This window comes from Monopterus albus, unplaced genomic scaffold (genome assembly GCF_001952655.1).
Source record: "Monopterus albus unplaced genomic scaffold, M_albus_1.0 scaffold449.1, whole genome shotgun sequence".
NCBI lineage: Eukaryota > Metazoa > Chordata > Actinopteri > Synbranchiformes > Synbranchidae > Monopterus > Monopterus albus.
This window is the reverse complement of record NW_018128329.1, coordinates 108,087-124,500: the sequence shown is the minus strand read 5'-3', so window position 1 is coordinate 124,500 and position 16,414 is coordinate 108,087. Positions and strand designations below refer to the sequence as shown.

Below are 16,414 nucleotides of genomic sequence, written 5' to 3'. Positions count from 1 at the left end.
TCTGGTCTAACGTTGCTGCTCTTGCTGCCTTTATAGCAGAAAACAGGCTGGGATAAAAAGGAGAAAAAAACATTTCAAAACAACATAGATTTTGTGCTCTAACACATCATCACTGCCCGAGGCAGCAAGGAAATATATAAATATTCCCTAATCTCTGCTCTCCTCTGTTTACTTTAATATTTTTGCTTAACACAGTCTTTTTCCTTTTTTAAAATACATGCAAGTAATTGACATGGATGAATAAAGCTCATGTTCTGTGTGGACGAAACATGTGAAGCATTTCTCCAAATTATACTGCCGGCAATATTAGAAGTGAAACAGAAAACAGCTCTGAAAAACATTCAAGAGCTAGAAGCTCTTAAAGTGACTGTATTGACTGAATGCATGTGACTATAAAATTGTAAGGTGCAAAAGTTTCTTAGTTTTACATTCTGTGACCAAACATTTTTTGATGTATGCTTCACCCCTCTTTACTGCTTCAGAAAGGATTGTAACTGTGTTGCAAGTTTAATTTGAAATGAGTCAAATTGCCATTTTTGTCCTTATCATCTACTCTTGAACAAGGATGTTTGTCCCTTCCTTCTCATATGACCCATAGGGGCATCTTATTAAATTGTGCTCCTATGGTAGCAGGCAGAATTGCAACAACTCTGCCAACATTAATCAGCATATTTCACACTAGCAAGGACATGTTTACGGACTTTTGTCATCATAGAAACCGCCATAAACAGGGTACTTGCTTACGTTCGGGGAACAAAAGCCTCATTGTTATGTTTAGGAACAAAAACTGTTGAAAAATAAAAGCCACACACTAGAACCAAACCACTGAAGGAAAGTCCTGTGTTGTGTGCACTTAGCCATCCACTCTTGCCTCCTCCTAACAAGCACTTTGTGGATCTATGTACTGTCACATAACTTACCCCTTTCCCTGTGTCATATTTACTATGGTGCTAGATGTCACAAAATTGTAACACAACGGTTGGTTGTAATAACCTGCTGGCAAAAATGACATATACAGTAGGCTTGTTTGTTTGTTTTTACAGGAGGACAGGTGCCTTCTCTTAGTAACCTGGAATGAAAACATTTTCCAGAAATCTTTTGAAATTTTGAAAAAGTGAAATCTCTCATTTTGACTCATTGCTGGAACACTCCGAATTGTGGCCAGGTGCATTCTGTTTGCTTTTATGTGTCCTTGATGTGTCTGCAACTTGACTAGAGTCCACCCATGGCAAATTGGTTTAACTGGACATAGTTTAGAGAGACACACCTGTCAATGACGTGCAGTGAGGTTGACAGCTGGTGAGGCACTAACTCTTTTACAGTCAGATTTACAAATACAAATTGTCTGTTAACAGACAATGCGTTATGTTTTATATCTCATATCAGCATTCTTCACACAAACGTGACCCATATTTAATTTGAGGTTAAAATTTATTCCAATTGAGCTTATTTCTAACTAGAGATAATAAAACTTTATGGTCTTACCTTTACTTGTACACGAAATCCATTTGTCAGCTAGTATGTATTACAAACCCTTTTACCGTTCGAATCCAATATTAAAACAAATGTTTTCAATAAAGAAGATCCTTCTGGACAAAAATGTCCAGACTGTCAAAGTGCTCACAAGCGCCCTCTGCCTTGAGGCAGGCGTACTGTTTGCCTCACCGAGTAACTTTTTTACTGGGTTTTATGGTTAATCTGCAGTCTAAACACGTTACAGAACTACATTTTATACATTATCCAGATTATGACAAGGCAGAGCATATAATCAGTGTTTTAAAGCATTTTATTTGCGATATATAGAGGGACAGCGACACACTATTTGCATCGCATACAGTTTGTGAGGATTACACGATCCACCGAGAGGCACAGCAAAGTGCTGCCTCATCGCGCATCTCCTCTTGTATGTGAACGGGACATACGGAAATTCTGCTATTCTTTATTGAAAAAAAATTCCTTCGACATTGGATTCGAACGGCAAAAGGGCCTACAACACACACCAGCCGACAAATATTAACATTTATTATATTTTATGGTTTTCTTTTCAAGATTGACAGGGGAGGCTCTGCCTCACCTGCCTCCCCTGACCGCACGTCACTGACACCTGTGTCTTATAAGGTCTCACAATTCATACTGTTGTCAGGAAACGGCACGCGATGCTGCCGAAAAAGAGTTTGGTGAACTCATTAAAGGGCCAGACGAGGAAATGTAAAACAAAACTGTCTCTTTAATAAGAGAACTAATGTTAACAAAACCATACAAGACACGGTGAAAACACAAAACTCACATGTCGGTATAAACAGTCCGAGGTCAGAGCCAGCAAACACATACAGCAGAGGTAATCCAAAATACGTAGTTCAGAGGGAAGTCCGATTATCATACACAGTGGCAGTCTGTAACAAGAGGGCAAGGCAGAACAGAATAGTCAGAGTATACGGTCCGGGTCAGAAACACAAAATACCAAAACCGAAGAAAATGCTGGAAAGTCAGAGCTGGGGTCTAGAACAATCTGGCAGGGATTGAGGGGTGAAGGCTGCTTATAATGCGGTGCAAACAGGTGCAAACTAATTGGGAGCAGGTGAATCTAATGTGAGTGATTAGTGAAAGTAAAAAGACCGAAACAGAGGTGAAACAAAAACAGGAAGTAACATCAAAATAAAAGCCGGACAGGAAGCAGCGGAACCGAATCATGACAACTGTATGTCAGGACATCAACCATGAAGTCCAAGGAACTCTTTATAGACCTCTGTGATGAAATTATGGAGAGGCATAGTTCAGGGCTGTGAGCTTTATAAAGAGCACAGTGGCCTTAATGATTGTAAAATGGTAGACCCACCAGAACTCTTCTTAGAGTTGGCTGTGTAGCCAAACAGAGACACTGGGCAAGAAGGGCCATTGTTAGGGAGGTGACCAAAAACTCAGTGGTTACACTAACAGAGCTTTAGAAGTCCTCAGCAGCAGGGCAGGGAGACATATAGACCTATATACTAAAGTTATGTGCAATGAAAAAATGTGAAGCACTGCATATGTACAATATGTACTTTTTTAAAGTGCATTTTTCAATATGCAAAGCAACTACAGTACAGTCCATCAAGCTGAAAAAACATAGAAAAAATCAAATGGACTCATCCAAGAGGCTTCATCAGTTCTGTCTGACTGGTGTTGAGCAGGAGATATTTATCCCCCTGGGTGGTGTTTCAGTGATGAGATGTAGATGGTTGAAACAACTTGTCATCCATCTAACTCTGTTTTGAAATCTCTGCCCAAACATTCCAACCCTAATTCACACCAGGACAATAGGCGTCGGTCCACATGTCAGGGTTCAAAGACAGGTAACGACTCAGTTGTTAGGGAACATTGTTGGCCACCAAAGGACTGAAACACCACCCAGGGGGATAAATATCTCTTGTTCAATACCAGTCAGACAGAACTGATGAAGCCTCTTGGATGAGAAGTGAAATGTCTTCTACCTAAAACCAAGTCCAGTAGATTTTTTTTCAGTTTATATGACCTGGGCGACTGAGAATCTGCATGGATACAGTGCACCAATCACTTTTGTATTTAGAAAAAAATAGTTGGAGGAGCCACACTTACATATAATGTACTGTAAATAAAGGTTCACTGTGTTTGAAAAGGCTGAAACCCATCTTGCACTTCTTCTCAAATTTGTGGTGCATCTAAAGCATCAAAAGCAAAAGGAATCTAATAAAGATACTCTGAAAAGATGACTGATTAGTGAGTGTGTCTTACCCACTGAAGAAGATCAAAAGCTTTGTAATTAGTCACCATTTCATCTCATTTTTTCTTCAAAAACTAAAATTTAGAAAAACTAAAGGTAAGCAATGAGACAAACACTAAACAATATAATTAACTGATAGTTCTACATGGAATGAAAGAATGTGTTCGGAGAAGAAAAAAAGGTGCTTTATATCTGCCAATCTGTTGCCTCCCTGCTCCAATTACTCCTGTCATGTAAGGGTGCCGCCGCGCAGACAAGAATAATGTGCAGCCAAGCCAACACAGTGATGACTGCACAGAATAACCACTGGACTTTTTTGACAGTTATCCCATTCCTGTTATTTATCTGTATTTGTCAGCATGGCCTTGAATCCTCTAGTTCCTCTTCAGTTGGATTAATCTCAGCCAGCTGAAATGCCACCTTCTCTGTTCTTTTATATACACTTTCAAGATGTCTGCCATTTGTGTTCCTTTTTGTTTGTGCAAATTGTGAGAGCATGTGAACATGTGCTCTGGGAGTTTCATTAAATTATTTCATGAACAAAAAAATAGGGCAGCTGGGCTGCTGTGGTGATTAAACTGAAGCTTGACATTTACAGGGCTGTTTGTGCACTTTCGCAATGGCTTTTCATGTGTGCAGAAATGAAGATTTAGAGCTGAAAATGTTAATGCTGAGGAATCACTGCTTAAATCATTGTTGTCTTATGTAAACCACCTACAGAGGGTGGAAACTGATAAATAAATTATTCAATGGCAAACCACTTATGCAAAGACTGAAAGCACTCTCATTATTATTGCCTTTTCTTCCAGATGCGGATTACTTTTGAAGGACACAGCAGACAGTGTAATGTGTCTAACAAGGTACAGTCTAATGCTTACAGTCCACCCACATGCTGAATCTTATCTCCCCCACAGAGACAGCTGAGGAAGAGGAAGTGCTACCTCCTGATGGTTGGAGCCATCGTCCTCCTCATCCTCATCATCATCATTGCTATTTCAGCAAGAAAATGAGTCTGGCCACTGTGGTAAGATTTATCATCCACAGTACAACACTGCAAACCCTGTCCCAGATATCTGACATTGTCACTTCCATATTGTTTTTAATAATGCTAATCTTAGGTCTGGACAAATATAGATGTTTGGTGATGTATAGAGCTGATATTGCCCTTTTATTAAAGTAGGGATATCAACCAGGCAGTGTCACTAACCTGTCACGTCACCATATAGGAAATGCAATCACATTTTTTTCATGTGCCCTCAAGTTTCAAACTACATTCTAAACAACAATGATAGATTTTCTCATTTTATACTTGGGACATACATTATTATCGCCAAGCAGAATATGAATATGACTTGCGCCTTGGTCAAAACAATGAAGAGGACAGTCAGGAGATGACATCATGCATTCATTCCTAAACCAATTCTGCCCAGAAAAATCTTTGTATTTACTGCTCAAACTACTGGCCAAATAATTTTGTATATGAGAGGAGGAACCATTAAAAAAAGTAAACTAGGCCATAGAACAGCAGCTTCAGAAGAACTACACCCAGGCTAATAATCCTTCTTGCCCTTCCTAACAACATGCTTTCTCTATACTCTGTAGAGCAGTGATGTAGAGTAGCAATAAAGTACAGTTGAAGGTTCAAGAGAGGCTAGTCTAACTATGTTTTCTTTCTTGCAAAATGTAGTGTGTAGTAACTCTTTAAAGTTTTGTACCATGGACATTGGCCATTAACCAGCAATACAGTGTCTGAATTCTGCACATTTCTAATAGTAGGGGAATCGTATATGTGCATCGGCAAAACTGAAGTGTGAATAAAATAAAAACGTCAAAGAGGAGCAAAGATGATACTTCACAGTCCAAACAACCTTGCCAGAGAGTTTTCTCCAAAGAAATGAGGAAGGAGCAGAGCCTGTTGTATATTCCAGCAATTTTAACAAAGAAGCAAAGTGAATGTTACATACTTACACTAATAGCGTGCATCTATACTATGTACTCACTGCTTTTGGTCTGTTAACTATTCATACATCTTTATATAGGAACCTCTCTCTGTCTCCTGTTTTAAGACCGAGATTACACAGGGCAGTTTTGTTTGCCAAGCCTTGAAATCATCAATCTGGTCTCAAAATGCTATAAACATCTCTTAAAGAGGAAGACATGATGGCTATGTGTATTGGTCAAGTCCAGAGCAGTTTTCAGCAAATATTCACGAATTCTGGACAACACTGTGGCAAAAAATATTCTCCATCTGCTCACAGTCACTGCCTAAATTTCCCATGTGTGAATTTATAGCATATTTATATGTTTATTTTTGTAATAGAATATTTATGTGCAGTACTTTATGAATGTATGGTGCTGCTGTGCTGTGTTGTAATTACTGTACACTCTCACATACACTTTAAATAAACTGTCATGCTAGATGGAATATATAACCATATTTTGGTAAAATTAGATAATTTCCAACATATTTAGCATATAGATTGGCAGTGGTGAACAGATTTATGCTGTAGAGGCTCAGTTATTTTATGATGTATGGGTAATTTGAAACTTATTTTATGTGAGAAACACATTTTATTTTGCCATGTAAAGTACTTTGGTCAGCTGGATGTTGTTTTAAAGTCCTATATAAATAAATTTGATTTGATTTTATTTGATTTGATTTTGGAATTCACTGTAGAGAATGAGTGTTATATGAATTCAAATCCAATCAGAAATTGCTCAGTGATATTGAAATACAGATTTTTGGTGGTGAATTATGTGAGACTGTCAAGCCTGCCACCAAACAAGATGTCACCTTGCTTGCACTTTTAAATGTTGGCACATATGTTTGATTTAGTTTTGATGTCAATATTTTGATCAAAATATTATATTACTTTTAGTCAAAATATACTCGTTTGGTTTTGTTGGTTTACAGCTTCCGCCATCTTTGTTATGAGTCTAGTGTGAGAGAAGCAGCTAAAATTTTAAATAATGATATTTCTTTAGTGAGGATCTAGAGGACGATTTAGATGACTGGTGCTGTCAGCTTAAAAATTCTTAGTCTAAATACAATGTCAATACGTTTTTGGCAGCAATCTTTTTCTGATTAAAAAGATGCAGCAAAATGTTTTTGGACCATATTCACTTGATCAGCAGGTTGTCAGTCTAACAACTAAAGTTTGAATCATTATGCCTATTGATGCCATTTTTCCAGCTGTCTGATTAGCCTAGTTGGATTTTAGGATTTCAGTAAAGAAGATTAATTTGGAGATGCCTATTATAGGCCTGAATTTGGTGATGAGATATTTTGAATTCATCCTGAAAGGTTTGGTTTCATAAAGAAGAATCAGCCAGGAAATTTATTTTATTTTATTTTATGTTAGGTGGAATTATTCTCTTCTGCAAGTTTATCAAATGTGTCATTTGACACTGAAGCAGCAGCTGACTCAATTTTAGCCCCACATTACTCATGGCAATTTTTTTTTCTTTTGCGGTGTTCAATACAAGATGTCTCTGCTTGTGTTAAGTATCGATCTTCACCTATTTTCCTCTGGGGGAGGAAAATGGAAATCCTGTAGAACAAAGCATTCTATTCATAAAACAGCAAGCTGAATCGATGCTTCCATGGCGACTGGCCCATGTTGAGCCTCAGCAGTTGACAGTCGATGCTCAAGTGACTAGACGCTACCAGTTACCACAGCAAGATTGTCTCAGAGCTAAAAAAGAAACAGGCCATTGTGAAGTGAACTTCTGGCTTCTGCACTGTTTACAAATGCTCAGAGAAAGCTTTATTGATGTTCACCTGTGCTGTCACTGTTAGCACCAGACAAAATAATGATACAAATGTGGACACACATTGTTTAACTTGTCTAAATCATTGTGAAACTTAACTTTTAGTTTATGTTCTGTTGTGCTTGAGTATGTAAATCTAGCACGTTCAACATGTATTTTACTAAAAATATATAAATACAATCCATATACAGTCATGGCCAAAAATATTGCCACCCCCTGCATTTGTCTCAGACCCTAATGTTACACAAATAATGTGTTTTGGGAGGAGCTACAAAATAAAGATCTACAAGTTGAACAAAAAAAAAATCATTTTTGGCAAAATTGGATGTGCTGAATTTCAGGACTTCGATAATATGCAATTCCACATAATTTAGAAAATAATAATTAAAAGAAGATTTTTCTACACAAATTGAGCTGTGCTCCAGCTCCATCACAGTTCCGCCATGGTTTTGTTGTCCACAGGAAACAATTCTGGAGTGCTACATTTTCGTGTTTTCCAAGCATGAATACATACAGTATTTGCAGTTCATGTAGATGAGATAAAATGCCACTTTTTGGCTGTGGTTGAATATAACAACCTGTTGTTGCTTGTACCTTTCTCTGTGATAGGCCAATTAAAGTGGGGAATTTATACATACATACACACACACACACACACACACATATATATACAGTATATAGTATATATATATTCAGCAGAAATCCATTTTATTTACTCAGATTGGTATCCCTTCATGGTTATAGAAATAGACCAAACCATTTTAGCAGATTTAGGCAGGATTAATAATGACTCTCAGTGTGTGTATGTGTGTGGCCTGGTATTACTCATGTTGACAAATTTGTTTACACAGTCACACTATGGGGACTCGACATCCTTATGCGATGTATAGCATTATGTTTTTGAGTGATGACTTGGTTTAATCTTAGGGAGAGGTTAGGTTAAGCCAATTATTGGTTTTAGTTAGGCTTAGGGGGACAGCACGGTGGCACAGTGGGTAGCGCTGTTGCCTCACAGTGAGAAGGTTCTGAGTTTGCGACCTTTCTGTGTGGAGTTTGCATGTTCTCTCTCACACTTCTGGCGCCAACAGCAATGGTGGCCGTGGTTGCTTGCGCTCTCTTGTGTTTGTTGTTTTTCTTAGTTTTCTTGGTCTTTTGCAACTCACCCCAGATTACTTTTACCAGGGAACAACTGTTAAATATCAGACAACTCACAACAAACTACCTTCCTCCGATTTTTGTGAATGAAGAATGCTGTAGGGACACTCTGATCGGAGGTGTAGCAGCAATATACAGGACCTGGAAAAAATGTCGGCAACGTGGAAAACGCGCTGGCGCCTTGGTGCTGTTACGACAGAGGTGAACATGGACCTTACTCCCATCCCTCACCTTGCTAATCTCCGCTCCCTGGTCAACAAAATGGATGAAATACTTCTCATCAACAGGACTAACTCTGACTTTGCACGCTCTGCTGCTTTGTGCTTCACGGAGACCTGGCTCAGCGACTCCATCGTGGACAGCGTGATTCAAGTACCGGGGTTCCAGGTGTACAGAGCGGATTGTGTAAAGGAGCTGTCCAGGAAAATGAGAGGAGGTGGAATCTGCTTCTACATAACTGAAGGCTGGTGCACAGATGTCACAGTGCTACAGAGGACATGTACCACAGACCTAGAGACTCTTGTTATCAACTGCAAACCCTTTTACTCTCCCCGTGAATTCAACAGTTTCATGCTAATGGGAGTGTACATAACACTGCAGGCTAACACTAGCGCGCTACAGCTCCTGGCAGAACTGATAACTAGCCTGGAGCTAGAACATCCCAACTCTCCACTCATTGTTCTAGGGGACTTTAACAGAGCAAATCTCATCCACAAACTGCCCAAATACAGACAGCACATCACCTGTCCCACAAGTGACAAAGTCACACTGGATCACTGCTACACAACAATAAAAGACGCCTATCACTCTGTCCCCCACGCAGCCCTCGAACTCTCTGATTACTGTATGGTCCATCTTATTCCAACCTACAGGCAGAAACTTAAAGCTGCGAAGTGTTGCAATCGGTTCTTTTTACTATGCTAACTCTGAGAGACGAGGCAGTCCAAGTAACTTCAAAACAGTGCTGATTTATTCAATGAACAAAGGTAAAAATTAACATTACACGTTCAGGTATCTTGCACCTCCAACATGCACGCAGGCAGCTGAAAAATGAAAGACCCTGAACCACAACAGGCCTATACATTATATCACTTCGAGCTAACCCCCTTCTACACAGGAGACGTCAAGCCGTGGCGCCTCCCAGGGACAGCTTTGCAGCTGCTCAGAGCAGTAGCCAAAACATGAGGAAAATCAATGTGTGAATGTCTGTTGATTATGTGGTGTGTAGCTAAAAAACATTCTAACACGACCTCTAGTGACATGTCATGACATTAAACATAAGAAAATATTATGGCTATGGCTACAGTTATACACGTCATAATAATAATAATATTAAACATCCTGTCTCCTGACAGTCATCAACTTTTTTATTTAGTTATCCTCGACCATAAGCATCCTGCTGCAACTCATGAGAATGATGAAGCATTTAACAGCCTAGACACCCTACTCTAAACATTTCTAATACATAAAGTATCTAACTAATATCTATCTGACTAAAAATACCTGTAGTCAAAACAATTAAGAGCTAGACTGAGGAGGCTAAGTCAGAGCTACAGTCCTGCTTTGACTGCACAGACTGGAGTGTATTGGAGTCTGCAGCTACAGACCTGGGCAAACTTATTGACACTGTGACATTTTATATCAGCTTTTGTGAGGATGTGTGTGTGCCCAAAAAGTCCTTCTGCACATACAACAACAACAAGCCCCGGTTCACAGCAAGACTCAAGCAGCTTTGTCGTGCCAAAGAGGAGGCTTACAGAAGTGGGGACAGGACTCTGTACAGCCAGGCAAGGAACACACTGACAAGGGAGATCAGAGCAGCAAAGAGGAGCTACTCTGAAAAGCTGAATCAGGTTTCAGCCAACGACGCCTCGTCTGTGAGGGGGAGCCTGAAAACCATCACTGGCTATAGAAAACCATCCCCCCCTGTTGTGGAGGACCGTCAACTAGCAGACGACCTGAATGTGCTCTACGGCAGGTTTGATAATCAACCCTCCCCCCTCCCCCTTCCCACCTCAGATCCAGCAGCTGCTCCCCTGACAATCACCACCCTTCACTCCAGACCCCCACCTCGAATAATCTGTGAAATGCGTGGCCTATTTAAAAGACAAAAGATCAGAAAGGCTCCAGGCCCAGATGGTGTGACCCCCTCCTGCCTGAAAGTGTGCGCTGATCAGCTGGCCCCGATCTTCACACATATCTTCAACAGGTCACTGGAGCTGTGTGAAGTCCCCTCCTGCTTCAAATGCCTCACCATCATTCCAGTCCCCAAGTAAACCTCCATCAGTGGACTGAACGACTACAGACCTGTTGCCCTGACATCTGTAGTTATGAAGTGCTTTGAAAGACTGGTGTCGGTCCACAAAAGGACATTGTTGACCCCCTGTTGGACCCCCTGCAGTTTGCCTACCGGGCAAGCAGGTCAGTGGATGATGCAGTGAACATGGCACTGCATTACATCCTGCAACACCTCGACTCCCCAGGGACCTGTGCATGGGCTGTCTTTGTGGACTTCAGCTCAGCATTCAACACCATCATCCCGGACATCCTCCACCCCAAACTGACCCAGCTCACTGTGCCTGCCCCCATCTCTCAGTGGATTACTAGCTTTTTGACAGAGAGAAACCTGCAGGTGAGGCTGGGGAAAACCACATCCAGCACACGGACAATAAGCACAGGTGCCCCCCAGGGATGTGTGCTCTCCCCTCTACTGTTTTCACTCTACACCAATGACTGCATCTTGAAGGACCCCTCTGTCAAGCTCCTAAAATTTGCAGATGATACAACGGTCATTGGTCTCATCCGAGACAATGAGGAGTCAGCCTACAAACGGGAGGCTGAACAGCTGGTTCTATGGTGTAGCTGCAACAACCTGGAGCTGAACACGCTCAAAACAGTGGAGATGACAGTGGACTTCAGGATGAACCCTCCCACCTTACCCCCACTTACCGTACTTGGCAGCACTGTATCAGCAGTAAAGTCCTACAAGTTCCTGGGCTCCACTATCTCCCAGGACCTGAAGTGAACGTCCAACATCAGGACCATCACCAAGAAGGCACAGCAGAGGATGTACTTGCTCCCATGTAGCATTCTCTTATTCTTATATATTTTTATTATATCTCTGCATTTGCTGCTTAGAGTGCCTTAGATTTTGTGTTACTTATTTATCTACTTTATATTTCATTTGTATTTTGTGACATTCATGTGGATGGCAAAGTAAGAATTTCATTGTACAGGGAAACACATTTCCTAACTGTGGACACAAATAAACACTTTGATCTTGACCTTGACCTTGCAGTTCACCTACCGGGCAAACAGGTCAGTGGGCAATGCAGTTAACATGGCACTGCATTTCATCCATACTGTTAACATTTTGTGGAAATTAACTGAAGAAATGGTGCAGTTAGAAGCAGTGCTCCTCTTTTTTTTTATTTTTTAATGTAACTCCCATTTTGAACACATGCACGCACACTTCTTCCATCAAGTCTCCACTGTTCATCCTCCTCCTTATTGCCTGCAGGCACTCTAACTTTGGAGTCTGAACTTATTATGCTTCTCCCTTCTCTGAATTTTGGTGCATTCAGCTTGTGAATGGAGAGGGAATGAGCTCATTTTACCTGCGTCAGCACGAGAGATGGTTATGCAGTCCTCCCCTCCAGACGGCGTTACAGGTTGCTATGCACCAAGACAACCAGGCACAGGGACAGTTTCTTCCCCCCGGCCATCACACTGATGAACACTTAACCAATGACAGTATGACTGGACAATAAACCTCAGTGCAATACCTGTATATATACATTGTACAGATTATACATATCCGTACAGGTCTCTAGTTTTAAGTACTCTATCTTTATCCCTTATCCCTATTTATCTCATTTCAATGAACATTCCTTGTTGTCTGCATTGTTTACTGTCTGTTTATACTGCTTATTCTGCATTGCTTGCACTGTTTGTTGCTGTCAATGTTACTGTTAATACTGCTTATTTTGTTATATTACACAGCCTTATGCTGGTTTAGTGTTTGCACATTGAGAGCCGATGTACTGTACCTGAGTCAAATTCCTTGTGTGTCCACCACACCTGACCAATAAAACTGATTCTGATCCTGATTCTGATTCTGTGCTTGCGTGGGTTCTCTCTGGGTGCTCTGGCTTCCTCCCACTGTCCAAAGATGTGCAGCTTCGGTGGACTGGAGTCTCTAAATTCCCCGTAGGATTTAATGTGTGTGTGGGTGGCTGTTCGTCTGTGTGTTGGCCCTGTGATGGACCAGCAACCTGTCCAGGGTGTACCCCGCCTTTCACACGATGCCGGCTGAGATTGGCTCCAGGCCCCCCACGACCCCGTTCAGGATTAAGCGGTATAGAAAATGAAATGAAATGAGAGTTGGGGTTAGGATAAGTCCCCTGAAATGATGGAAACACAGCATCTGTGTGTGTATGTGCCTTTGTATTACTTACATCATGAGGACCAAAACCTGTTAACACACTCACACTGGGGACTTGGCCATCCTTGTGGGGACTAGCTTCTGGTCCCCACAAGGAAATCACTGAATTTTAGGGTGGCAACATGGTTTAAGGTTTAAGGTTAGGGTGAGGGTTAGGTGTTAGGCAAGTAGTGTTATGGTTAAGGTTAGGATAAGTCTACAGGAAATGAAGGTAAGTCAATGTAATGGAAACACAGCGTGTGTGTGTAACTATCTCCATTCCCACTGGAGGGAAATAATATTAGAAGTGAATGGGTTCATTGCCACAGCAGAACAATCATAATCTTGGCAAAGTCTAGAGGTTCTTATACTAAAGATCCAAATGAACACACTTGCCTTCAGCTCCATCAAGCATTTTGGTTAAAAAACAATTCAGTTTTACTGCAGACTGCCCAACCGTTTTATCATTTTGTTGGTTTTAGTGCCAGCAATATAGGTTTAAACAAACTTGTCTTCTATTCAATTTAAAATTGTATAGATAATTTAAATTTATGAAGTATTTTAGGGTGCTTCCCTTTAAATCATTTGTGAAATAGCTGCAAGCATAACAGTGAAAAAACTGTCTGTCAGTTTTCTTTAAGACTGGGTTTCACTGTCCACAGCAGCAAAACAAGATGGACAAAACAATGGGATTCTCTTAAAACCAAGCAGTAAACCAACAGTGGGAGATGACCTTTTGTTTTATTTTAATAAGGAGACATAATTTAGAAGTGTATAAGTACAGTACATATTCCAATATTTCTAAAGCTCAAAAAAAACACATTGCACCCTTAATTGCATCCACATTTTCTTTGCGTCTTTTCTTTGTGTCTAAAGGTGGGCACTCACTTAATGACTGGCTAAGACTGGATCCATTACACTTAACAACTGTTTCCATCACCTTGCACCGATTTTTAGTCCTTGACAGTCAGGAAGCACCATACACCTAATGACTGAGTAGTCACTGTGGACAACACTTAAGACTGGAAGTTTTGGCAGCAAACAAGCCTGTAAATCGATCATACCAACTCATGTCTTTGTACCTAAACAAATATGGATGCAACTGCTTTGTATTTATATCTGTCCATGTTTTATGTAGTGGAAATGACTACCCTTATGAGCATGGATATTAATACTTAATATTCAATACATTGTTAGATTAGGGCACCAGACAGTTTTGAGTACTATCACACTATGATGTGGTCAATTAGAGTAATTAATTCAGTCTCAATCTGAAAGGAGTGAACTCTACCAGTTCATTGGCCGATTTACTGAAAAAATAAGAGACTCAAAAATGACATTGTAAGCTAAATAACTTAATTTACGATATGTACACAGGGAAAATGATCAGGATGGGAAATTAAATTCAAATGGTACATTGCAAGAGAGCTAACTGGGTTTAATGGATGACCGAACAGTCTGTTAGTGATGGTGGAAGATGAGTTATTTATCTAAAATCACATTAGATTGAGATCTAAAACTGGAAGACTGGTTTTAAGAGAGACATCATCTGTTAGCCATGAGGTCCCTTAGTTGTTAGCAGGAGTTAGCCATTAGCTCTGGTCGAGCAGGAAAGCCATCTTTATTCCAAAGCCTTTGGGCCAAAGTAGAGGTCTGTGGGGGTTCCAAAATTCCAGACCACCATTTAGAGCTGCAGCTCAGAAGGTGTTCCTCATACAGAGTTGTGCTGCCTCTATCTCTCATTATAATGCTATCCTCCAGTCTGCAGTGATCATTCTCTGTTCAAATGCTGGTTTCCCTGGGGTCCATTCTATTGCTTGGCTGTTTAGAGAAGTCTTGTCCAAAAATTTTATTTAATTTAAACTGGCCATTGTGGGATTGTTCTGATAGTGTCTCTGGAGTTTCACAAACAATTTGGCTTACTTCAGATCTACTTTTGACCTTTCTGCAAAACGTAAAAAGTTCCTTTTGTTCTACAGACTTTGGCTGTAGAGCTAAATTTTGTGGCACACATTATTTAGGCTGAAAAGAAAATCACTATACATTGCTAAATAGAAAATAAAAACACTTTTTGTGGCGATGTGACCAAGCAATCTAAATAAAAATGAATTTAACAAAGCAATGCAAAAACACACTGAGGAGAGATGCAAGACTTTCAGAGGCTCAGGCTTTCTCTGTTCCTGTTTCCTGAATGACTCATACAGAGGAGGGGCAGATTCACTATCATTTGTTGGACTGTGTGTGTACTCTCATCTGATTGGTTGGGAGGAGTCTGAAGTGTAGTCCTCTGGCTGGCTGACCTAGGAGAGACAGAATGGGAGATTAATCTTTAGTTCTAAATTAATTCTATATGGTTCATAATGTCCTCTACCATGGCTGGTATTTATATGACTGGGGTGTGGAATAGCTCCTATTTAAACACAAAATCAAAGCAATGCAGTTTAACATGAAACTCATATGTGGACAAGCACACTATTCCACTATTCCACTATTCTGTGGAGCAAAAGGAGCTGTTAACTTTGAGAAAAGAAGACAAAAGCAATCAATTTTCAGCACACAATCATTAAAATAAAAAATAAAAAATCAAAAACACAGTTTCCTAAGTAATCTTCTGAGCAGTACTGAGGACGTTAGGATGTCAAGATTAACAAGACTCTGGTGGTGGTTGTTTTATCAAGCATCTTAAACAACAGGCAGAATTACCAGACTTCATGGAACACTTCTGTATCACTTCCATTTATACATTTTGGCTCACATTCATGTGACTTCAGGTTTGGAGACATTTGTAAGTTTAACTAAACATTTCTAATTTCCTTGTCCAAAAAAGAGAGTGAGTTTTAAGACAAGTTTATGGGGGTCTCTTCACATTCTAATGTGGTGAAAGGGAAATTCTGGTCTGTCAATCATAGAAACGAGGCTCCGGGCTCTCCATCTAATAGGAGAGATATGGTGTAAAGCTGTCTTTTTGCTGAAACAAAGCAGACAACTTAGTCCTGGGGTCATTGCAAGGTCTATTTACCTTGCCTGAATGCCTGAATCAAAGTAGGTATATTAATTATGAACATTCTCCTCTGGAGTTCCTCTGGATAAAACACTTTTCCAGAATGTCTACTTTGGACTTGTGGGTGCTACATTTACACTTCAATTTGTGCTGAAAAAGAAGAAAAAATGCAGGGTTTGGGTGAGATCCTGGATGGAGAGGGACAATGTGGTCTGTACAGCTACCGAGGGAACTAAAATGTATCAGTCCTATGGAGGTATGAGTAGTATCCTCACTCATGGCTCCTCCAGGCAGCCTCCTCGATCCTCGCCACTCAGAGCAGGAA

General features: G+C 40.4%; 1 protein-coding gene across 1 annotated transcript in view; it reads left to right on the top strand.

Annotated features, from left to right (window-relative positions):
- Positions 1-16,414, top strand: part of tsnare1 (T-SNARE Domain Containing 1) — a 192,286-nt gene that overhangs the window by 132,641 nt on the left and 43,231 nt on the right. The window contains exon 9 of the mRNA XM_020587268.1: positions 4,654-4,763. Within this exon, the coding sequence (XP_020442924.1) occupies positions 4,654-4,749 (96 nt within the window). The 3' untranslated portion in view covers positions 4,750-4,763. The remainder of the gene's footprint in view (positions 1-4,653; positions 4,764-16,414) is intronic.